At 40.0% G+C, this 23,592-nt stretch overlaps 2 protein-coding genes across 8 annotated transcripts in view; one reads left to right on the top strand and one right to left on the bottom strand.

Annotated features, from left to right (window-relative positions):
* Positions 1-20,589, bottom strand: TM2D1 (TM2 domain containing 1). 2 transcript variants are annotated; one of them, XR_012995490.1, is made up of 8 exons: positions 20,370-20,567; positions 19,147-19,220; positions 16,739-16,847; positions 12,350-12,441; positions 8,765-8,838; positions 7,399-7,517; positions 2,773-2,844; positions 1-1,249 (listed from the first exon to the last, which is right to left on the bottom strand). XR_012995490.1 is itself a non-coding variant. In XM_076340048.1 (7 exons), exons 1-6 carry the CDS (start codon positions 20,525-20,527, stop codon positions 7,407-7,409), a joined length of 618 nt encoding a protein of 205 aa, XP_076196163.1. In that variant the 5' UTR covers positions 20,528-20,589; the 3' UTR covers positions 1-1,249; positions 7,399-7,406. The 2 variants fall into 2 exon arrangements, 1 of the variants encoding a protein (XP_076196163.1); XM_076340048.1 differs by lacking the exon at positions 2,773-2,844 and having other exon boundaries at positions 20,370-20,589.
* Positions 20,590-21,182: 593 nt separating this feature from the next.
* PATJ (PATJ crumbs cell polarity complex component) overlaps positions 21,183-23,592 on the top strand; it is a 162,947-nt gene continuing 160,537 nt past the window's right edge. For all 6 annotated transcript variants that reach the window (XM_076340044.1, XM_076340045.1, XM_076340041.1 and 3 more), the window contains exon 1: positions 21,183-21,231. The gene's annotated coding sequence lies outside the window, so the exon portion shown is untranslated. The remainder of the gene's footprint in view (positions 21,232-23,592) is intronic.

Genomic DNA, 23,592 nt, shown 5'->3' with positions numbered 1-23,592 from the left:
TGAAATTCACTATACAAAAGTTCTTTTATTAGATACTTAGAAAGATTAAAGTGCTTCCATGTTTAACTTAACATCAAAAATTCCAAATCTTTATACAAACAGACATGTCATATGTACTGACATACCAGCACACAAACCCCAGCCTCCGGCCCAGGGTGGGTTTTGGCATTCTGGTCAAGCTTGCCTTACCTAGCCCTGAAACAGAACGGGCAGACTCACAGTAAGCACACCATGACCTAACCTGAGGAAAGGGAAAGGAGATGGAAGTGTGGAATGGGGTAGATGGCCACGGTTTATCTATTCAAGGAACAGCAAGATGAAAAAAAATCCACAAACCTTTAATTGTGAATGTAGGAGAGGGACAGTGATGTAACTGTTCCCAGGGAACACTATTCTTATTTTGTAGAGGGAGGTGAGCCAAGATACTTAAGCTCTAGAGAACCTTTAACACAGGAAGCTATTTATCATAACAAGCTTGGTTGATACTGCTCCCATACTGAACCAATTAGATTAGCCTATTTCGTCATACTTCATAACTTGGGATGATAGGTTTCCAAGCATGGTACAGTGCAGTAATTGAATTTTGATCAAACACACATGGCCCATAACCCAGTATGTGAAACTTTCAGAACAGTTCACAGCTTTTAAATATCCAGTCAACATGTTGCCAAAAGTACAGGATGTACTTGATGCAAGTGGGAGAGGAGGGGGGGAGCACGAGTCCACGCCGTAACTTGGTACAGCTGTAAAACAAACATTTTTTTGTTCCGATTCTGTTCCTACTTTAGCAAAGGAGCTGGGAGGAAGACAGTGAATGTCAAGTAAGTCGTTTTTCCCCCCAACCCCCACACCCTCCAGGCACACATTTCCCTTTTAACATTCTTAGATTACCACAACCTTTTAAATTCACTATACTGTACCTTCATACTGTATTAGACATACCAGCAATTATGTTTGTTAGCATGACACATCCATTGCTTACACTTAGTTAACAAAATAACTTAAAAGTTGCATGCATCATCCTCTTAATAGGGTTATAACCAATGGGACCATGGAATGAAAGCCCTAAAAATTACCCCCCACCTCTGCATTCCCCAGGCTTCTGCCTCTGCCAACACAATCCATATGGTGGGCAGTCTTGTCAGACTCAAGGTGAACACTCAGTCAGTTCTTCATAGGCAGTGATCTCCTCTTACGTGTTCTTGCCATGTTTTCCCCATGGTAAATCCAAGGAACTTTGAAGAAGACTCTGTGTAAAGGAAACAGAATACATTAATAAATTCATTCCTACAGTTCTACTGACTAGGGGGCAAAGCACCCGCCACAGAACAGGTTCATGACATGGAAAATGCTGTGCCAGACTTTCTTTTGAGCAAGTAATGGCGATCCATATCAAAGCTGCTCTCGGGCCTACAGCTAAGAGTCTGGCATGCTTAAGCAATGGAGCAGAGTGTCACCAACCTCTGCATATGGTGCTGCCAACTTCTTTCTCAGCTTTGAATGCTTTGACCTGAAAGGCAGCTGGAGGCAGCTCTGGACATCTCAGCTACCCGAAAGGGAAGCACCAGGGCAGCCAACACCTTCGCTTTCATTGAGGTGGTGCAAATGACATAAAAGATGGGAATTACTGCTACAGCCCTCCAAAGAGTGTAGGATCTGACGGTTTACCCAAGCGCTTCTAGTTGCACTCTGTGGATTGTCTGCCTCCGAGCCTCCTCACACACCTGTTCTGGAGTACAGCTGTGTAAGAGAAGCAGCAACAGGTTCCAAGGGGAGAAATGGTGCTTTTCAGATGTAACAAAATGTGCATCTCATTAGTCTTGCTGTTGGTTGGGGACAGGTATATCGCCCGATTACAGCCACCACCCTGTCAGAGACAGTGCAGAGGATGCGCTGGATCCACCTCCCTCCCCACCCCGCTCCCCACTAAGTTACGGTGCTGCAGAGAAAAGAAAAAAAAAAAAAAAGAAAAAGAATTTGGTGTTCAACTTATCAGACTTGGACCAAGCCTCAGCTTAAACCAAGGTTAAATAGGCATGTTCTAAGCCTCTTAAAGACAGGATTTATATAGTAATTACAGTAATGGAAACTGATCTTTATAATTTTTACACTGCCTAAAATTCTGCTGTGTCATATGCATCTGCAGAGCCTGAGAACTGTGCTTCTCAGAGAGAGCACTGCAGTCTTGAAAGCAGCCATTCAAATGTATAACAGAGAATTATCAGAGCACGAGTATGTTGGAGATTATAAGGAAGCACGAAGACTAAAAATCAGAAATCCCAAGTTTGTATTTGAGACAAGCAGTATTTTTTAAACACTTTCTTTTGTTGGGAGTTTATGGAATTAGATCTTCATCACGCACAGTGCAAACAGCATTGAGACTGCCCTTTCTATTCTTATATTTCCTTTCTTTTCCTTTGCTACAGTTGTAGGTCTAGAGAGTGAGCATAGTGCAAAACGTATCTCGGCCAGACTGAATCCTCACATCCACTTCCCAGTTTTCTCTGTCATGCAAGGAAAAATACCCCAGTGCTAAGTCTTTGCTGAATGATAAAGAACAACTTCAGAAGATTTGGAGATCTGATAGGGGGTTTGGCTCCACCTTCAGGAAGCAGAAGGCAAAGAGACAACACGGTTTTAAGTTTCAGACATACTTTCTACAGAAACTGAAGCCTACAACCCCCTCTTAGTGACATCTGCTGCTCCCCAATGTGTCTTTGCTTCATACATGTAAAACATTCCCTGATCTAATGCTGTGACATTTCTACATACTTGATTCATCTCTGAAGAGTCCAACTCCTCCTAGAGGTACTTGAGAACTTGTGGCAGGATGTCCAAAGGTAGCTGATACATGAAAAAACAGAGCTGATACACGAACAAAAGTAAACGAAAAGCAGCTTTGAGGTGAAAAAAAAGAAGTTGTGACACATAGGATGTCATAGAGCCGTATCAAATATTATCAGTCATTTACCCTGTCAGTGCTAAGGTTTCCATATAGAATGCAATTTTCTTATAATTCACAGAGATTAGAAAGGTTCTCTGGGTAACACAGATGGATTGAGCGGAAGAAAGTGGGAAGAGTCTTGATCAAATTTCAGTCTAGCAAAACACTTAAGCATATGCCTACAGTTAAGCTATTTTTTCTCCTCAGATCCAGGCAGAAGATGCAAACAGAATAATCTCTTGTATTTCACCTCTTGCAAGACTGTGGTGCAGGTTGAACCCAGAACATAGCATCTGGTTAAAAAGCATGATTTAAATTAATTAAAATGATGCATTTCTTAAAGAAGCCATATAGTGACCATTTATAATAATGAAAATGGCAAAGTAGTTAGGGATGAGACGACACTGAGTTTGAAAGACTGTATGATGTATTAGTGAAATAATAGGCAATCACACAATTAGTGACAGTCCTATGAGGCAATGGAAGTGTATGGATGCTTGCAAAATTTTCCCTTTGGCATTTCCCCAACTGGGTGCTTAAGCACCCAACCTTACTGTATTCAACATCATTTTCTGGAGGAAACAGGTTTGAAAACTGCAAAGCAAGCAACAGGAATGGCTCTCGGTGCAGAAATGGACTAAACACCTAATGAATCTAAAAATAAAAAAACCCCAAAACACTGAGAAGAGATGCGAGAAGACTGAATAGACATAGCTGTGTAAGCAAATATAACTGAATATACTCTTGAGGAACAAAGGAAACAATTCTTGATGGGGTGACAACAGATGTTCTCCAAAAAAATTCTAACGGAGCATTTCAAACACAAAGACCTTCCTGTGGGGCTGAGAAGTTTTACTGGCAGACATACAGTAATACATCTTTGGAAACATAATAAAACCTAACATTTAAGGTGTTATCAGGTCCTAAAAGCAGAAGTGATATCTTCATGTAATAAGTGGTGGGTGGTGGTGGAGAGGGAAACAGTTAGGATAACAAAACACTGTCACAGGAAGTTGCCATAGCATAGCTGTGATTTAAATCGCAGGAGGAATAACTAGTCAGAGAGTTTGTTTTAAAATATCTCTAAATCCACTTTTTTGGAAAACGAGCTCTAAACACAAGTGAAAGATACACAGGTTGACCTAACTGAACAAATACAATCCAGAGTAATTTATTAGTACAGTAAGCACACCTAAGTACAACCACTTTTGCACTGTGTGAGTGAATGCAAAGTGCCCAAAGCTGAATGTTTCTACCAGCTACTGCTCTTTCAGGTCATGGTTAAGCACATTGCAGAAAATCCTAAAATGGACATTAAAAAAAAAAAAGGAAAAAAAAGGACAGGTTTATGTAGTCATTTTTGCAATGACTGAACTGCACTGGTACTTAGGGAAGATTTGGATTTAACTCCTGGCATGGATCTGCAGCATCTTCAGTGAATAGCTTTATACAGGTTTTTAAAGGCTAGGTACTTCAAATTCTCTTTTTAAACTCTGGCCTTTACTTTTCATGTGCTTTATTTTTACAGATACAGAATAATATTCTCCATCTTGTTGGAATGTTGAAAGGATTCCTGAATATCTGCAAGGCCAGCAGATATCATTTTATCTGGGAACGAGGCAGGAGGATGACATAGTACATTGACTAATTATTTTTATTGCTTTGCAACTGTTTTTGGGAAAACAATCCAGAGAGAAGATTATTCCAGTGCAGTCAGAGCAATCAGAACTACAGAAACACTAGGATGGACAACTTGATTGACAGGAAAAAGCTAAAGCAGGCAATAACACAGAAAATCATCATAGGACAGACATTTTGATAAATATTACTGTAGCCAATTTATTATTAACACAGTGGGACAGCTTTACATCTTGCATCACACTTTTCACAGCCCTTATGGTAAACATGCCATATCTGACAATTACAAGATGAAAACAAAGACCTCACTAACTCTCTACTGGCCCTGCAGTATTATCTGCTTACTCAGTTAACCCTCTCTAAACTTCAGCTAGGCAACTAAACAAGCATATAGAAACGCAGATATGTGTATTCAGATATAGAACATAATTCCAACAGTATCCAATACAAGTTCCAAAGGTTACGCAATTCCAACAGCATCCAATACAAGTTCCAAAGGTTACGCCATCTGTGGCACTAATTTCTAAAAGGCTTTACAGACAAAGGAGAGGGTTGCGAAAGAAGTGGAAAGTTGTTAGTACAAGATAGAGGATCAAGTGGAATACCATCTAAAGGGAAGAGAAATAAAATTTTGCTAACGCTTGAAATATTGCTCTGTCTGGTCACCCGTGGCTTCGTTCTGACTGCTATGACGAAGCAGTGCAGTCCTGACAAGAGCATACACTGGTATCGCAAACCAGAGAGCATCGGGATGAAAGAATCCCATAGCAGTTTTTATTTCCTGGATTGGTTGACACACATCTTCTGTTTCTACAGAAACACTGTAACTTGGAATAACAAATCTTTCTCTCTGCTGGCTACTTGGTTTCTGGGATTAACAAACTATCTGATGGGCCTCATAGCTAATCATATTTTCATCTGATTCACACAAAATAGCTCCCAAATTCTTTTACGGATAATGAAGCACAAGATGGACTGCTGAAATCATTAAGTCAAGCCCTCTGCTACTTGTACTCATGGAGATACATTTTGGAATGAAATCTTGTGTGATGAGTCGCCCAAGGCTATTTTTTTATTATAATGTCCATGCTATCTTCCTATTTTCACAGCTACATTACCAGCTTCAGTGTTAAAAAACAAAAAGCAGACAAGTCACAGGATGATCTTAGCCATGAGATTTTATTTGATTCAAACATTTATTTTCCGTCCACTTCCTGTCTGTTTTTGAAAGTATTTCAGGAAACAAAACTGACATGCACAAAGAGCATTCAGTGAAAGAGAGACAAAAGGGATATGCAACAAATATCAGGCAAGTGAGCAAAGCTGAAAGTGTTTTTGTCTCTTTGAACCCACAAGTAAAACGCATGTTAGCAAGTATTCCAAAACTACGTCTTTCTTGCGTGAAGGAAGGAATTAATGTTAAGCACAAAGTATTCCTTGTGGTTCATTCTCATTACGTGATATGTCAGGTTACGCTGATTTGGAAAAAAACAGGATTTCTTTACAAAGCTTTCTGTGCACCAGTCTTAATGTAGGTTTAAAAGAGACTAAACACCACAAATTGCACTTTTAAAAATCAATTTAGGAATCTCATTTTTTGTAATTCCCTTAAAAATACCATTTGTGGACACATTAATAAGATTTTGAAAGTTTCATCTGAAAAACAAAAGAATAGCCCAAATTTTTGAAAAACATCTACACTACAGTTTATATCACGTGGATTTCTCACTCAGTTACTGCCGGTTTTCATTAGAAGGTGAAGGGAATGTTTAAAATTGGTCAAATAACATGAAGATTCTGTTGACATGTTTTCTGTCTCTGTGTGTATATACTTTTCTTTAAAGGAACATCTAGGTAAATCTTGGTTGTCCTAAAGACTTTGGTCACACAACTTAGAAGGACACAGAATTTATTTCACTGAAGCACAACTGATCTAAACTAAGAACCTTTTAAGGGCTTTATTAGTACAAAGAATTCACTTTTTTGACATTCTGTAGCTGTAAAACACATGCACCAATTTCTTTTCAGAAAAAGAAGGTATGTATTTCACTATGGATGGTTGCAAGGGAGGAAAAAAAAGAAAAATCAAAATAAGCAGAATGATTATTTCCTGTTCTAACCTTAGGGCACCCCAACATCCACCCTCCTTTTTTGTGATGTGTCATCTACGGTTCTATTTTTTATGCATCCATATTTCTACTGTTGATCAGCACTGACCAAATTTTGCAACTTGACCAAAATTTTCTTTAAGCTTTACAGAAACAATTATTTCCGTTAATAGAATTTCACAGAATACACCAGCACAAGATTTAGGGCCATCTGGATTTTAACTAACAGGATAGAAAGGCAGTTTCTGTGGTTTGGGATATTTAAGTTCATTTACAAACTGCCACACAGTTATGAAAACAGACCCCACTTGTAATCCTGGCCCATCCATGCTAAAACTCTCATCAATTTCAATGGACTAAAGATCAGCATAGCTGTTCTGAACAACTCTTTCTCCACCTGTCTATAACACTCTAAATTATACTTACAGACACAGAACAACATCAGTGCAAACTGCAAGTCTGCACATTTCACAAATGGTACAACTTAGCAACAAACTATGTGCTCACAGAAATATAGCAGTCACAGAAACTTGGCGCCTTTGAGGTAAACTCATTCACTTGAGGAATTTTCATATTTTATCATCTTTGTTCAATGTACATTTAATATTCAGTTCTGATGAAGTGTAATTAATAAGTCATCAGCAATTTCAGTGGACGACTGGATCAATCTGTAAAAATGAAATGCAGCTATGCATTTGTGACACTTACTGCCAGGGTTAAGGATAGGTCTGCATTTTCCTGAATGTTGCATTGGTAATAGTGAGCCGTGTAAGCCTTGCTCCATAGTAATCTATAATGTAACTAGAGCCATCGGAAGGTCCAACGATCTACAAGAGAAAAAGAACCAAGACTTTTCAATATGAAGTGAAATATACACTTTGTGCTAATGTCTCAATTACTGCTAATTTTCCCATCATAAAATTAGTCATGCTTAATTAGTCAAACAGAAACTAGATTTATTTTGAAGTTATGCTGTAGTTTAACTACTTTAGCAAGTGCTGCCTCAGAAGGAACATTTCCCTAGGGCTTCTAATCAACCAAATTACACAGCCAGGTACTGGTACTAGGTTAAGCCAACGAGAATTTGAGGCACAAAATCAGGCTAACAAATGAGTGGGCTCCAAACCACTTTTCTTGAACAAAGGAGGGTAGGCAGGAGAGAATTAGGTTGATGACAACTATCTTTGAAATACTGCACAGGTAAGGAATGGAGAGAAGGAGAGAAGATCATGGCTTTTTTATTGTGGAAATGCTAAACTGATGTGGGGTCACCAGGGAGATGAACAAGGAGAGATGAAAGATACTCTCAACTGTATCTGTAAGTGATCCAAGGCAAGATCACTGCAATAGCATAGAAAGGAATTTAAGAATGCATATACTTTAGAAGACGTATATACAAAGATGTATACTTTTAAGATATTTTTCTATAAACCCATATAAACAATTTCTATATCCGCAATGCATTTTAAGTTCATCATAGGCAATTTGTAATTCATGCTAAATGGATGCACTGTAGAGTAAGACAATTTGGCAATTTCATGATGTCACAAGATGTCACCCTGGCTGGGGATTTAACCATCATGAATCCTACAGTCACAGCTCTCAGGTGATAGGGGACTTGTATTTGGAGGAGAGGCAGAGGAAAAAAAGTGGCAATGTCTTCTCTCCTGCACGCTGCACAGACATCCCAGATGATGGGCTCCATCAGTATAAAGCACATGCAAACGCAGAACTTCAGGATTCTGGGAACAGCAGGATATCTCATGCAAAGTCCAATACTCTGTCACATAAAGAGCTCATAGATTCCGACAAAGTGAATTTATGGTGTTATAGCTTCCAAGCTATTCATTACAAGTATTTATAGATAGCTAATCTAACTTTTAATTCAAACAACAAAGACATTGATATTTTGTAACCATATTCTACAACATCAGTCTACAAACAGAGCTAAAATAAATATCTATTTTTTAATACACAAAGTTTCTTAATGCTAAAATGCTAACAAAGAATTAGCAATCAAATCAAAGCTTTAACAAACACAGATTTGTATCTTGTTTTGAAAGCTCTGACTTACCTGCATTGAAATAAGTATGAAATCAATTAGGCTACCAATTCCACAAAATCCTACAGTGCAGAACTTTAACAAACCTACAAAAGTAAAATAAAATTTAACTGTAGCTTTAAGCCAGTCACTATGAAGTTCCACAGGTTTCTGGTGGCAATCACATCCCAACTCTCTCCCCATCCCGCAAAATATATATATACACCCCCCCCCCCCCCCCCCGCCAGAAACAGACCTAAAGTTAAAGATCTTTAATTATCAGGGAAAAAACCAACCGCATATTCGTATTTCTACATCCTGAATACACTTTAAAGATTTTAAACATTAACAATTTTTTTTTTAAACAGATAAATATTCTTAAACAAGGAAAGGCAAAAGTTGATAACCAAGTTACCAGAAATTTTCCTTTCTTTGACTGAGGCACAGAGAGAAAAAAATCGCAACTTGAGCTGCAAAATTTACTTATCAATAGAAGGAGACTTTCTACCATCTGATGAGTTGCAGCACATACTGATTTGATTTTCAGAACATGCTACTTTGGAGAACAATCCTTTGTATCATTTTTGTATTTTTGCTGAAATAGGAATTTATTTTGACCATATATATACATATATATAAACACTTCTTTTTAACCGGTATTCAAAATGGTTATTTTTTGTACGAATAAATGAAAGATTAATAGAAAATATATGGGAATAGCAACTAACAGATAAATGTTTCATTTGAAGTTGCCATGCAAGGCAGACTTCATTTGGAAAATGCCTTCAGAAGAAGGAGGCTGTCTTAAATTTTTAAATTTTTTTTAATATCAGTGGTTTCTTGTACAATGAATATAATACAATGAGTACTACATATACTGTAAGTAATACTTCAGCTGAGCTAGGCAAACATCTAGGTTATTTTGAGAATGAGATACTCATTGTGAACACATTTGTGTCTTTACCCAGGCATAGACAGTATGAAGAGGAATGCATATCTGTTGCATTTAAGTCAGTTGTAGGCTATGCTGTACAGGGAAAACACAGTTCCCTGCTAAAAAGCATATCCTTACTGCGCTTACAGGGGCTAGCACACTTCTGAGGCAAGAGAGAAAGCACGTTGATAACATCAGCCAGTGTGGCATCCCAGAGCACCTCTTCCCCACAGCCACAAGTTGTGCTGTGCTGCATAATACCTGCTTGGAAAAGAGCTGCATGGTTTTACTAAGAACAAGCCTGCTCTCGATCAAACACCTGAAGGTCTCCTGACCTCCGCCTCCTCCTTTGCACTCCCCCTCTCTCAGAAGCAGCAATCTGTCCTGCATACCACCTCCTCTCCCCCATGCCCTGTTTATGAGGCTGCATATGGAGGAGAGTGGGGGAGTAACTGCATGCACACTGTAGGAAGAGCATCCCACTGTCTGGATATAGCTCCCATAGCTGACAAGATAAAACTAGCCTGATTTATAAACTCCAGGGAGACAGTTTATAATCTCTCCATGGAACAACACAGTAGTCAGAGAGAACAGGGAAAAATTACCACGAAGATGAAAGAGTAGTAGCAGGACAGACTTTCAGCTGATTAGAAGAAAAGCCTACATGCATATTACAACTAAAATGGTGCCACTTAAACGTGCAAAAACCTAAGTTTATCATTGTTTAAAACAACTTGTTCCCAGTGGCTGATGTGCGAGACTTGCAGCAGCCAGACATAGTTAGCCTGGGTATCAGTACTGGCAGTAACGTAACAAAACATAAGGGAAACAGCCAGCTAAAGAAATGCTAGCCTTAGGAAACAACAGATAAGACAATTAAATAATGTCAAACTCTGGTGAACATTTTAGTTAGTTATTACCTGCATCAAGTGCAGTCACCATTTAAGATATTTATTTGTGATGCTCCTTATACCACCTCCTCTCAAGCTCTGGTCCTGAACCTCACTGCCAGTTGGCATTTTAGGAACACAGCAGTTCTCTTACCATTGCTAGTTCAGCAGCCACTCCAGTTTACTTGGAGAACTGGCTGCTCCATTATGTTACTGGATGTGGAAGAACTGTTTCTGAACCTGGTGTATGTTTCTGCAGAGCAGGGTAAAGTGGATTTTTTTTCTTCCTCCTCACTTCTCTCCCCATGAGCAAATCACACTGAGAAAATAAACTGCTCTAAAGCATGGAGGGAAAAAATAGTGCTCTTACACAGTAATAACTTATGGCTTAGTTCACAGTGTGTGGGAGAGGAAGAGGTTGCCTTCCTGATTTCTTCATATTCAATAGCTTGTTTGTATTTGTGCTCTCTTTAAGCAAAAGAGAAGGAAAAAAAAAAAATGAAAGAGCATTTACAGTCTTCAGTACGCTTGCACAAAATATTTCAATGCTATTACCTTTCTTTACCATTTTTTGCCAAGGCATGGATGCCCTAAAAAATCCCCAATCAACCACTGTCAAGGAATCCAGTTTACTGATTTTTATTCTTTTTTTCTTTTCTACTCTTACCTATTTGCTTTTGTCTTCTTTACCTTTCAAAAGCTTGAAAACTTAATTTTGGAAGAGTTTAATTTTAAGTCTTTTAACTTTGGTTACTGGCTACAGTATATTCCAGTAGGGTTAACAAGTATGACCCATAAAGAACCTCTATATAAGAATGGAGAATTTATAAATCTATATTACTACAATATATTACAAAATAATTACTGCAAATTATTATTCCAAATCCAATGGTATAACAAAAAGGTGCACCTTATTGACCGCTTCCAAAAATGTATCTTTTTGTGAAACAGATGGGCAAAGTAAGTGCTAATTATAGAATCTCAGGGAGAAAAGACACAGACGTTAACACAAGATTATCGAGAAGGGCAAATAATGTTATTAAAAAACCAAGGGTTTGCATTTAATGGACAGAAACTCAAAATTCCTAGCTGAAGTGACAGTAACATGTATAGCTTTTTCCAATTCATTGCTCCATGCTAGCTAGACTTAAATTTACGCCATTTGTCCAGCTCAGAAACAAAGCCAGTGAAGTAGTTCTAACATACCATGGTATTTCCATTATTTAAAAGCCAGTGGCATCATCACCCTGGGAATCAGGTCCTAAAAACACTAATCAGAGGTAGGTCTTATTAAAGGTCCCAGCTTCTGCAGAACTGTTATTAATACTATGAGCTATCTTGAAAATATGCATTTGCCAGAATAAATTCTGTATCCCAAAACACTAGGTTTACTGTAAAGTTTGCCCACTATTTTCCTGGTAAAATCAACCATCATTTAAGTAGCTGGCACATGAGTCAAAACCACTTCTGTTTCAGTGCCTCACAAAGAATGCTGTGGTAAACATCAATGCAAAGCAAACATGAAGCAAAACTATGAATAGCAACAATCATGTTTGCTTATTAGGATTCTATCTGTTGGACAACTATATATCCATTTGTCACCACTCACTCCAACAGAATAGCAGGCTGAGGATAATGCAGGATTTTATCTTACTTGAAAATAAAGTAAGGATTCTTGCTGTAAATATTAAAACTATGACTGTCAGCCTTCATTACTCAAAATTTAAGTATACAAATACAACTCAGCCATAACAATAAGCTTTACCTCAAAGAAAAAATAAGAAATAAACTTACCTAATGCAGGATAGCCTAGATAAAATCTATCTGCTCCCAACCATCCAAGAAACAAGGACAGAGCCACTGCCACTTTGTAGGAGTATCCATTTCTGCCAAAAGAAACAAGTAATGTAGACAATGACAGCAAGAGATATTCACTCATACTTTTGAGAATTGAAGTAGTGACTCATTTGCCTGCTGCTTCAGTTAAAAAAAGACTTGTTATTTATCTTCAATTAACGGACACAGAATTGTTAACATTAAGCTTTCAAACTGGGTAGGCATCCTCCATAAAGCAACCTCAGCTGTTGCAACTCAGGCATACTCTTGCAGAATACAGATTATTCTGAAACTAAATCATGATTTCTTGTCAAGAGAGACACAATTCAGTTGCTGATACATTCCCAGTTTTGCAGAGCACTTCCTAACAGCTCAGCCCTACTGAGGCAACCCTAGAAAGCTAAGAGGTGTATGCATACTGTCTGTAGGCATTAGTCTCACACGCAGCCAAATCAAGAGGAACAGGATAGACAGGTGAGATGTCACCAGAGACAGTAATTGCAATGAAATCTGAAGGAGAAATGAACCATGGCCACTGGTTGAAGAAGCTGCAGGAAGGATTCAACAAAAAGGGTAAGTCATGTATCCATTTACTACACTCTGAAGGCACAAACTCACAAATGAAAAGAACTGTTGACAGTACAAAGATGTACAGTGGTGGAGAGGTACCCTAAAGTTAAGCATCCCATGGTCAGTCATACAAAATACACAGATACAACAGACTTTTTGAGATTTATACTAATTGGCACCATTCTTGCCAACAGCTGGAGTGATGGGGCCACCTAACCACCTGTAACTTTCAGTCATTGCTCATGTGAACTTTACACTAATAAGCAAGCTAGAAACATACAGCTATCAATACTAGAACTTGCTGCATCCTTTGCTGCATTGGCGAACAGCTAGCTTCTGAAAAGAAAAGCAAACCCAAATGTAATTAGAACTTAAAAAATATTCAATAATTCACTGTTTCAATACGTGCACTACTATGTGCCAGCAATTACTTAATAAGTCCAAATTAAACTCTTGGTTGACAGTTGAATAAAACAGAGTTTCACAAAGACAGTAGCTAAGAAAGGTCCAAGCACCTTTATTAAGCACTTTCAATGCCAAATAAGGATCTACCTTTTTGCTTATTATCTAGATTTACTGACTTTAAAACTTAATGGCAACATTAAGTGATTAAATCATGACTCTTACCTCAGTATTTGTTACTTAGCACTTAGTAGCAACACGGAACAACTGGGCATTCCTGGAACCTAATGTAATGTAAATTATCATTTTTAGAACTGTCTTATTTCCACTAAAAAGAACACTAATGGTTTTATTTAAAAGTTGAGGTAAACTGTTGGAAATTGTTTATCAACTACAAAGTGTCAACAACCCTCCAAGGACACTAAAGCATAAAAAGAGCTCTTACATAAAAGGTGAGAACACAGGTTAATTTGAGATGCTCCTGATCAAAACCAGTAATAAACTGAGCACTTGCCTATGCATTGAGATGCTTTTAAAAACAGAACAGTCTGCAACCTAGTCAACATCAAACTGACAGGCAGAAGAAATCTAGTATGAACTGGAAGCATGTTGATGCTGTAACAAGGCTGCATCCACTCCTGTATTTCCTTTGCCTTACTTACTCTTACAAATAAATATATGCACTGAAGACTAAACCAACAAGTAGGAAAATAACATATCCCAGGCACCTAAAGGAATTTCTACAATTGGGTAAAAGATGCAATTTCTTTTCAGCTGCTCTTCTGAATTTTTCTTGCTTCTCAGCCTCATCCAATCTTTATTTTTTTCTGCATACATTCCTTCCAGCTGCCATGTTAGAAACTTTTTCTTCCAGCTCTCGCACACCAGTTGATAATATGCAGGTACTGCTGCAGGTCACAGTGGATTCTGTGCTCTTTCAGGTTCTCTTAGCACTGCTCAAAGACCTCTCCACACTGAACTTCATGAATTTCACAGACTACCATTTGATGGACTTCTTGCCTGGAATAGCAATACTTGAGCAATGAACATTTCAAGTCTGCAGAATCAGGGCCAGCACATATTAAGCAAAATACATGATAGAGTGCCAATTTGGGGAATTTTAGAATTTGGCAAAAAATCGACCTCCAAAACATCAAATTAAAACCAAACCAAAGCAATCCTGACTCCCAGTACTTCTTTGCTGGAGCAACCTTATTAGCACTTACAAGCTTTTCCTTGAACTAATAGCAACTTGAACACTTACACAAACAGGCAGCATCTCCTGTTCTTGCTCTAAAATAACTGGATCCCAGAACTGTTATATGGACTGTTGTTAAATTCCAGTTTTGGCTAAGGACAACTTGCTGATTTGCTCCTTCCAAAAGCTAGGGATAGAGATTAACCTGCTGTCCCCATGCTAGGACAATCCTACTATGGGAAGATGCCTTCTCAAACCAATTTTCTGATTAAATGATGTGCAGTTATTTCTGCCAGAAGACAGTTACAGTTTCCATCAAAACTCAGATAAGATGCTGGAAAATCTCCAAAAAGCAGTAGAAAGGGCAGGCCTATTGTTGTAATATCAAGCTGGAGATTCCTGCTTAAAATAATGTTTCTAACACTTAGGTAACATTCAAAATGCCTTATAAAAGGCTTATATAACGATCAGCGATTAGACCACTTTTTAAACAAGTGTACATATGAAGGATGGTAATATTAATCTTGCTGCCATTTTTAACTGGCTTTGGGACTTTATCAAGGGCACGCCTGCACAACTCTTTCTACACTCACAGTTGTATTTTACTGGAGTTTTCAACAAGCCCACAAAGGGTCCTCTTCCCCTTCTGCCATACTAGCAGTCATAGGACAGGAAAAGACACAGCAAGTTCTTTTGGTAGTGTAACCATTGATTATTTCATCATAAATAATAGTCATGATCAAGTAATAGACATCATAAGAAGGAGGACATTTTTCTGCCTACATAGATTTGGGTTTTTTATTAATAAATGTAAAGAAAAACTACCTTTAAAAATGTTTCTAGAAAATATATTAAACCAAGAATATATGTATACAAAAAACTCCAAACGTAAGAATTACTGTCTCCAAAGAGGAAGCAATTTTATTGAACTATTATAACTAATTTTATTCTCAGTGACCATCACAGATGGGACTGAAACACAATTGCTTCTGGACAAAAATGTGACTGAAGTCTAGTTTGCTAGCATTTAAATTTGATTAGATGTAATAATGTTTTCTTCAATTTTCTGAGCTTTGACTGTTGAGATGAATAAATACAGAGAAAATATTTCTGAAACTAAGAGGCAGAGCTGTACTTCTGAGTAAGTCAAATTATTGAGCAGTAAGTATCACATCAGAGTTATTTGCCCACTAGTGTGATAAGGAATACCCAGCGAATATTACTGGAGTTTTAATTTCCAAAGATTCCAGTAGGACAAAAGAAAAAGGCTCCTGCGTGAATCCCACAAAAAGGAGAAACAAATGGTACTGACAGGTGTTTGCTGATCATTAGCATTGGCCAGTTGGAACATTTATTGGTGTCCAGAGCTCTCCATTGCTCACAATGTGCTTTAGAAAAACTAGGTCCATCATTTTCACGTTTCAGAAACAGGCTCTTAAAAGACACAGAGGACTTGATTAAATACAAAGGCTGTTTAAAAATAGACAACAGTTCCTCTAAAGATTTTTTGAGGAACTGGAAAGAGACTTAAACTCCCCCAGTGTGTACTACAACTTAAGCTGCAGCTACAGGCACGCTTTAAACTAGCATGAACCAGTACTGCCACTGAACAGAGCAGCCCAGTCCAGCCCTCCTTTCTCCACTCTCTCTTATCCTTGAGTTGCTCTCATCCTTGTGCTGGCACAAGCACTTGAAGCAACTGTACTGTGACTCAGATTGGGGAACTGATCCAAGTTAGTTCAAACCCCGATCAATTCCCCGATTCAGAATACAGTGGGGTATGTCAGGGAAAGGGATGGAGAGGTGTCCCCAGACAGCTCCTTTTAGCAGCTGTGCGGATTTTAAGCATATGTGAAATGTAGCCTTAGCATTTGGGGCAAATTTTTGCCAGGGTAAAGTACTAAGTAAAGCAAAGGTAAAATACTAAGGTAAAACAAAGACACAAACATAACTAAAAAAATTAAAATGTGTCCACAGCTGAGACAGCTTTACTTATAAACATGCATGTTATATCCTTATACTACTCACAGTGTTTATTAGAGGATTAAGTACTGGGCAACATGTGTATGATTCTACCTTACTTCTCTTTTTCCTTCTGTCAAAACATCATACTATTTTAGAAAAACTTCAATGTGAAAACAAAGACAAATTATTACAAAAAACAATAGTGTACTTACACATTGCGACATGCAATGGGCTTGTAAAATCCAACTTCATGTCCTGTAAAGACTTTTTCTATGCCAAGGTGATCTTTGCAAGTAATATTTGGTGCCGGCAGACATTGAACTGAGGACAAAAAAATTATTTGAAATTAAGCAGTAACTGATTGGGTACTGGAGCATTTTTCTGACAAGACACAAGTGGAACACACAAATGAAGTTATACTGTGCAACAGTCTTGATAAACCGCACAGTACACACAGACATACTACTTTTAAAAAAAAATACGTATTTTTAAGCCAGTCCTATGACTAACTTGTCTTTTTGCATGATACATATTAAGCAAAATATACAAACCTAATTGCTGCCCTAATTCTGTTGTAATTTCCATTTTGGCTCCGTTATGAGTCAATGGGAAATCTGAACCTGACATACAGAAAACATTTTCATCGTGAGAACAGTCAAATATTGGAACAAATTGCCCAGAGAGGTGGTGCCATCACCATCCTTGGAGGTTTTCAAGATCTGACTGCATAAAGCCCTGAGCAACCTGGTCTGAATTCAGTGCCAATGCTGCTTTGAGCAGGAGGTTGGACTATATGACTTCCTGAGGTCTCCTTCAACCCAAATTATTCTATTATTCTAAGCTAAGGCTTGACTCTTAACAGAACCAAAGTGGAAATCACAGCAGAAAGTGACATCTGCTAAAAGTTTGCAATGTGTTACCAGAATATTAGTCACTCTCCAATGTTGAAGTCTGTTGTTAAGGGAAAAATCCCAGTCCTTTACCCACTTTCTATTAGTTTTCAGTATTTGTGAGTCGTGTTGGTTGGTTCCAACAAAACAGCAAGCCAGGTTCAACATTTCTTTCCAGATTTTCCAATAATACCTATAGGCAAGAAGACTAGGATTTTGATTTTTTTTTTTTAAAGTATCTATCCATATTGCATAGGGACCAAAAAAAAGAAAAAAATTAATTTCAGGCTGTCAATTCAGTAACAGCCAAAAAATATGAGCTATGTCTGGACTTAACTGCTATAAAGTCCTACATGGATGTTACTCATCAATGTGCCTAATCTGAGACAATTACAAAAAACTACATTCTTTCTTGAAAAAAAATTAAGCAAAGAAAGCAGAGCTTTCTTTTATGTAGAAGAAACCCATAGCAGTTTAAATATATTGATATAGGAAAGGCCACAGTTTTCCTGTCAATGTCATGCCAGTAAGACTTGAAATCTGCTACTCAATGAGACTACTTGGATGCTTTGAATTAAACCCCTGTTTGTTTGGGTGATGGATCCCAGAAAGATGTTCAGAAATGGTAGTGCTTCAAGCATGATCCAGAAGATTAACTTTTTATTACTTAGATAATACTGAAACAGGAAGTGACTCAAATACTGTGGGGACAATCTAAAAACTGCTATGTGTGTAAAATACTCTATACAGACACAAAAAACAACGTTAATTAATTTAGCAACTTTCCCCACTCTGGAGCTTATCTCCTGTTCAAATGTACAGTGTATTAAATACAATCACATGGTAACTGGTTAGACAACTAACAATTTGAGTTGTGATCAATCTCAAACTACAGAATATTATGTCTACTCACTGACTGGACGTTTATAATCAGGGACGTCCTGATGATAATGATGTCAAAGATGATGTAAAGGACTGAATAACTTAAAAAAGGATCCATTTTGGATAGTACTTTCATCCAGTCTCTGAGGTATTTGGAAAACCTTCACTATCCCTGAGCATCCCAGTGAAGAAAATTATTCAGCATTTATGGAAAACAAAATATGAAAGGCAACAAGCATACACATGTATGTTAAACATGAGTGTACATAAAGCAAAACTGTTGTGCTATTAGCTAACACAGAGACTATTTATTTCAATGCCTGAGAACATCAGAAAAGTTAAACATACATAGTAAACCAAGTGATCAATTTAAGCATTTTTCTGTTGTACTCCAAAGGACATCAGAACTTAACATCAAAATAAATGTAAGTGCTTTCAAAACAGAGCCTCATGGCACCACGTTTCCTTAAAAAAAATAAAAAAAAAATAGAAGATTTTGAAGGCTGTTCTGTCACGTGTCAATTCTTCTAGTAAGTATATGCAAAATCAGTATGACAGAAATGGTTTGTTTTAATCACAGTAGTGCAAGACAGAGCCTAGAGGATATAATATACATTGAAGAGATTTACCAGAAACCTCACTTACAAATGTACCAAACAGACACAATGTATTTATTCATTTTTAGTAAAGCATCCAATCCACACAAGTGTTTTAGGCTTTCAAACTAATGATATTACTAATCCCATGTTTTATAAAGCTCATCTAGCAGACACGCAAATGCATAAACTGAACACTTCCTTGGAAAATGTAGCTACTGTCAATATATGTTTTAAGTTAGAAATCCTTACCATATGCTGTGTGATTTGTACAATTCATTGGTTCTTGTGTACTATTATCTATTTTAGGCTCATCGCACATATATGTTCAGGTAATTGAGGAAAACATTTTTCATATGAAACACTACAACAAGTTTAACAGTAATTTATTCCACCCTCCTTAAACCCTGAGGATTTAAGATGCACCTTGATGTTAGTTCTTCTTCCTACCCATCCCCCAAAATAGGAACAGCACATTACCATACAGCAAATCTGCTAATCCAATTTAATACACCAATATATCGCATAAGCTCCACATTTAATTAGTGCTGCAGTCAGCACTACCTAAAGGAACTACAATATTTATCAGTCACGGCCTCTGTACTTGAAGGCAACAAGGTAGCATGCCTAATCTAGTCTTCTTCCCTTATTTCAATATCAGAGTACCTTTAAATTGAGACATTTGGTTGAGAAGATTACATCTACAGTAACATACAAAATTCAAAGAATACCTAAAATCGAACATCTGAAATGCCAGGAATTTGGACTAGAAAAAACCTGAGCAGGAACTTATTTCCAGAGGTCTGAACTCCCATGGCCAAGTAAAGCAGGAGATGAAGTTAAGTTTTCCAAGATTTGCTTTCCTGACACTTTTCATCTGCAGCTACATCAATAACTGTCAGCTACCATCAACAAACATTTTCTGGGGAAGGCCTGACGTGCCTTTGGAGAGTCAGGAGCCTCGCAGCTAGAGTCTATAACACCTGCGCCCTGCTCCTTCAGACTGTGGAGGACAACTCAGCATTTTGCAATGCCACTGCATCTCACTCGTCCTGCAAAAAATAAGAAGGTGGAGGGGTGGGGGAGAGGGGTCTCTCATCCCATGGGATTTTCTCTTTGAAAATCAGAGACACCCCAAACCTGCACGCAGGCACACACAGTACCACCCCCAAAATAAACCTACGCCGCTGCAGACATGCCCTCTCCTGCTCCTTCTAGCTAAGACCCCCTCGGGGCTCCTGACCTGAGGCTTTCTCTGACACCCGAGGGGCTCCCTCCCCCTCCCTGTCAGGAACTCACACCCTCCACCTCCCCCTTCCCCTCCACCCGAGGCTGCTGAGCAAGCGGCCCCCCCTCAAGCAAACCGGACCCGGGGCGAGGCACCGCCGACCCCTCCACCCTCCCAGGCCCCATCGCCATAGCAACCGAGCCCCCGCCACCCGCCCCGATCCCGGCCGCGGCCGCGCTCAGGATATTGCCCCAGCCTCAGCTCGTCGCACTTGAGCGGCGGCTCCGTGCCCGCCGCTCCCTCCACGACTGCACCCGCGAACCAGAGGAGAAGCAGGATCCGGGCCTCCGCCGCGCCTCTCCGCCGCCCCAGCCCTGCCGGCAGCCGCCCCGGCCGGGCGGCCATGATGGAAACCGCTGCTGCCGTCAGCTGACTCGCCGGCCTCGGCGACGCCGCAGGGAGGAGCGGCCCCCGCCGCGGAGCGAGGCCGCCCTGCCTGTGGGGAGGGGCAGGGTGGGGGCCCCGCGTGTTGTTCGTGGGCTGCTGAGGGGGCTGGCTTGGGATGTTTGTTTTGGGGGCGGTTGACCTCAGCAAATATGGCTCCCGAGGCAGCTAATGGTCAGCGCTGAGGGCAGAGCGTGCCCCTACTCAAGATGGCGCTCGTACAGCCCCGGAGGGGGGACTGGCGGGCTCGTGCCCTGAGTAAAGATGGCCGCGCCCGCCACTAGCACCTGGCGGGATGGCGCCCACATGCCCTTACTTAAGATGTCGGCCATGAGGCGTTCCGCCTCGGCTTTGGCCCTCGAGCGGTGTGGGGCTGGGGGGGGTGTTAAGCGGTCCTCCCGGCGGCGGCAGAGGGGAGCTGGGGCCGCTCTCGAATGTTGGTATTGCGGGGAGGCGAGTCACCTGCAGCAGGAAGCGCTCCGGCGCCTTGAACCGAGCGGCGGGCGGGGGACGCCGGGAGCAGTGGGTAGGGTTAGGCCGGGCCGGGCCGGGTGAGGGCACGTCTCAAGAGGAGAGAGGTGAACCCTCCCTGCTCTTTCAAATACCGTACTGAAGCTGTAACTTTGGCTCAACAGGTGAAATCTTACCTCGGGGTGTTGGTACCTGTGAGTGTCCTTGATGTTGTCTGGAGTTTGCTGGGTACTTTCAAAAGAATTTAAAAAAGCACAGGAGAGGTTAAAGGGATGGCTTGTGCTGCTCTGCGGCCTGCCGGCACCTGCCAGTAACCCCTCCTGCCGAACCACGGGTTAAACCCAGGCTGGGGCAGTGCCCTGGCAGCCAGGTGGGCCGGATGGGCCTTGTGTGCTGTCACTGTGTCCAGCACACGCACAGCAGTCAGATTAAAGAAATAGTTTGAAATTGTTACTCTATTTTCACATAAAATTGTGATTATATTGTTAAAAATGCTTTTTATTTTATTTTTAAAATGAATACTAAATGTCTGGAGCAGACAAGCTTTTATCTTCATCAGCATTTGCTCTTTGTAAGGTATTTTGGGGTGATTACCAACCTTTTCCTTTTCTCACTTCCTTGAAGGTTATTTCATGTTTTTCTAGTGTTTGGTTTTGAAGGTGTCAGTTTTCAGTTATGAACTGCTGAGGATCCTGGACTGTCTATAGGAGACAGAGAGACTGTTAGGGGTAAACATACCCAGGAAAGGCAGCACTACTTGCATAAGTTTACATCTGCTCTAGAAGCATTTCCTGAAAAACAAGTTGGGCTGTAGAAACTGAAAAAGGCTGAAAGCAACTCCAAGATGGTATTTAAGAGAACGTTGTCATTACCCAGCCCTTCTGGAAGTCTTTTGGTTTTATTGGTCATTATTTTGGTGAATGAATGGTGACTTACATAGGAGTCTGTCACTACCAATGAAAGGTTTGTCACAGTCCCAGATATTCAAAGAGTCAGTAAAAATGTGGATTTAAAATGTGTGGATGGCTGACAAAGAGCTCAGCCAGTGATGTGAAATATTGCCATCTAACAGCTTTTTGGGAGATTTGTGTAAACTAAATTGGCAGTCTAGAGTTCAGCAGACAAAGTATGCAAATGAAAATTGATACTCCTTTCAGCAACTGGAAGAGAAAGGCCAGGGCCAGAGTGCACTCCATAATGAACTCAGCCCTCTGAGATCAAGACGGAGGTGCACTGATGAGAAAAGTGCTTGGCTCTTTTGTCTGTGGTGCATCTCTCGGATGGATAAATAGACGACTTGCTGTTCATCACTGTCAAGAAAATTGTCACTTCTCACGAGCGCTACATTAATTAAAATTGAGAGTAAGGACTGGGAAGTTAGGCATTTGGAACTGAATTTTTAAAAAAAGAGGATGAAATGGTATGTTCTTAGCATGTTGCATGCTCTAGTGCAACTGCTGTTGCTTAGTAAAACAAAACAGGCACTAGGAAGAGGGGAAATCAATCCAAAGTTATGAGGTGAATTAATTCTTCCAAACCTTTTATAGTCCTTATCCTATGCAACTAGCAGGGCTATGTAAGATCTGCTGCAAATGAGCTAGTGAAACAGTGTAGCAGAATAAAAATATTTTTTGAGAGTTTCACTTGACATTTTTTGTGTGTGTACATATATATCTTTAAAAATGCTGAAAGCAGACTACCACACAGGTTTCAGAGGTAGAAAGCACCTGCAGTTCCTGCAATTAACTTCAACTAAAATGGTGTCTGTTCAGTATTTTGTGACTAGTAGTAGGAAAACTTTGCTTTTATTCCCTCCTCTTGAGCTGCCTCTGCAGGGACTCAAGCCACAGCTCCCACACACAAGCCATCCCAGGCAACGCACTCTCTCTCTCGGAAGCCGCAGGTGACTTGGTGTGTTTTGGAGTCCTGTTGGGAGCAGCGCTGGTTGTGGTGAGCACTGTGAGAGGTGGTTGTGCATCGCCAATTTGGTGCTCTGTGGGGGAAGTGTTACAATCCCTTAACTCCATCCAAGTCCCCATCCTCCGGTTTTTGCTGTTCCCTTCTGTGGAAGTGGTAGGGGCTGTGCTGCTGAGGCCTCTGGGGGAATTTGAGTTCAAAAGGGCTCTGAATTCATGTTTGGACACCAATTTACTGCAGATGAGTACAAATAAAGCTTTTCTATAAAGTCTGCACCTATGTTTTGACCTCATTGGGGAGTTTGGTGGCCATGTTGATATGTATGTCTTTCAGGCCTAGTATTTATAAATACACAGGCAGGTCAGGACCATCTGAAAATTGACCTGGCTTTTAAGCTCTGCATTTCACAGAGCAGCTACCGCTAGTCCCTGTGGTCAGACTGAACGTCCTGTTCATGAGCTTCAGCCCCGAGCCTTTGCCTGCAGGACCCCACTCCCATACTCCCGGTGCCCAGTGCCCCATCTTCAGAAGTAGCACAGAAATGCTGAGCTCTGCCCTTCTCCGAGCCTTCAGACGTATTCAAGTCACTGCTGCGCTTTTCTCCACAACACCTGAGGGCTTGCCCCTGCTTTTATGTA

The sequence above is a fragment of the Aptenodytes patagonicus genome, chromosome 5 (assembly GCF_965638725.1).
Source record: "Aptenodytes patagonicus chromosome 5, bAptPat1.pri.cur, whole genome shotgun sequence".
Classification (NCBI taxonomy): Eukaryota; Metazoa; Chordata; class Aves; order Sphenisciformes; family Spheniscidae; genus Aptenodytes; species Aptenodytes patagonicus.
Note: the sequence above shows the minus strand (reverse complement) of the source record. Positions and strands in the feature narration are given on the sequence as shown.